This window comes from Echinops telfairi, unplaced genomic scaffold, assembly GCF_000313985.2.
Source record: "Echinops telfairi isolate 266 unplaced genomic scaffold, ASM31398v2 ScPeMD7_28;HRSCAF=97, whole genome shotgun sequence".
NCBI lineage: Eukaryota > Metazoa > Chordata > Mammalia > Afrosoricida > Tenrecidae > Echinops > Echinops telfairi.
In genome coordinates, this window is record NW_022103925.1 from 190262 (window position 1) to 191415 (window position 1154).

At 63.8% G+C, this 1154-nt stretch overlaps 1 protein-coding gene across 1 annotated transcript in view; it reads right to left on the reverse strand.

The window, feature by feature from the left end:
- CUNH4orf50 (chromosome unknown C4orf50 homolog) overlaps positions 1-1154 on the reverse strand; it is a 55324-nt gene that overhangs the window by 31513 nt on the left and 22657 nt on the right. Inside the window, exon 6 of the mRNA XM_030885426.1 lies at positions 110-879. Within this exon, the coding sequence (XP_030741286.1) occupies positions 110-879 (770 nt within the window). The remainder of the gene's footprint in view (positions 1-109; positions 880-1154) is intronic.

Here is a 1154-nt window from a genome sequence, read left to right on the forward strand (position 1 = left end):
CGGCAGCAACACAGGCCAAGACGGCGGCAGCAGCTGCAGGAAGGGCCATGCACAGGGCCAGCCCGGGACGGGGACTGGACTCACAGAGCAGCTGCACAGAGCCACCTACCTCTCGACCTTGGTCCTCAGAGCACCGTGGCCCACTCTCCTTTGTGTCCACCCCCGCTGGGCCCGCTCCTGCTCCGATGGTGACCTCCTGGACTCGGGATGTCAGGATGCTGCCCCAGGTGGAGGACAGAGCAGCAAAGTCCACACTGATCCCGGGATCCTCTGCACACAACAAAGGGTGGCCCTGCCCTCCACCCTGACCCCTGGCCTCCTCCCAGGACAGCGTGGGGGTCCGGGCAAGCTGGTGCCCCGACAGCTGAGCTGCCTGAACAGCCTTGTCCACAGCTCTCGGCAGGACCCCCTGCCCCCTGCTCTCCAAGGATAGCCCCTGCTCCAGCTCTCGGACCCTGCCGAGCAGCCTGTCGTTCTCCACCCGGAGGCCAGCAAGGACAGCGTCCATGCCCAGCACCACATCCTGGACCAGGCCTTGGTAGCCGGCGCCCAGCTCAGACACCAGCACCCAGAGCTCCTCCTTCTCCCGCGCGGCACGCCCAGCCTGAGCCAGCGCGCCCTGGAGGGCCCGCTTCTCCTCGTCCAGCGCCAGCAGCCGCTCGTAGCTCTGGCGGTTGCAGTCCTCCAGGTCGGCGAGGAGCTGCAGGTACTGGGCGGCCTCTGTCTGCAGGCGGGACGTGGCCACCCACAGCCTGTCATTGTCACGCTGCAGCTCGGAGACCCTCCGCTCCAGCCTCTCTCGGTCCCGCGCCAGAGTTCCCACCTTCCTGCGGAGTCCCTCCTGATCTCCGCAGAGCGGGGCTGAGTCCAGCAGGGCCTCTGTGGGCAAAAGTAAGATGCAGAAGACATTGTATGGTGTAATCTCAGGCTTGCGCGCGCGCGCAAGCGCGCACACACACACACACACACACACACACACACACACACACTGATCATGGGAAGTGGGGCTGGAAGAAAGTTCTACAGGTCAGAAGAGCTTAGAACTGAGAGGCGAGGGCAGGCTTTGTTCACCGGTGCACTCTTGAGACAACTCTAGACCTTCATGTCGTTTGTGGAAAGAAAGTACGAAACACACACACACACACACACACACA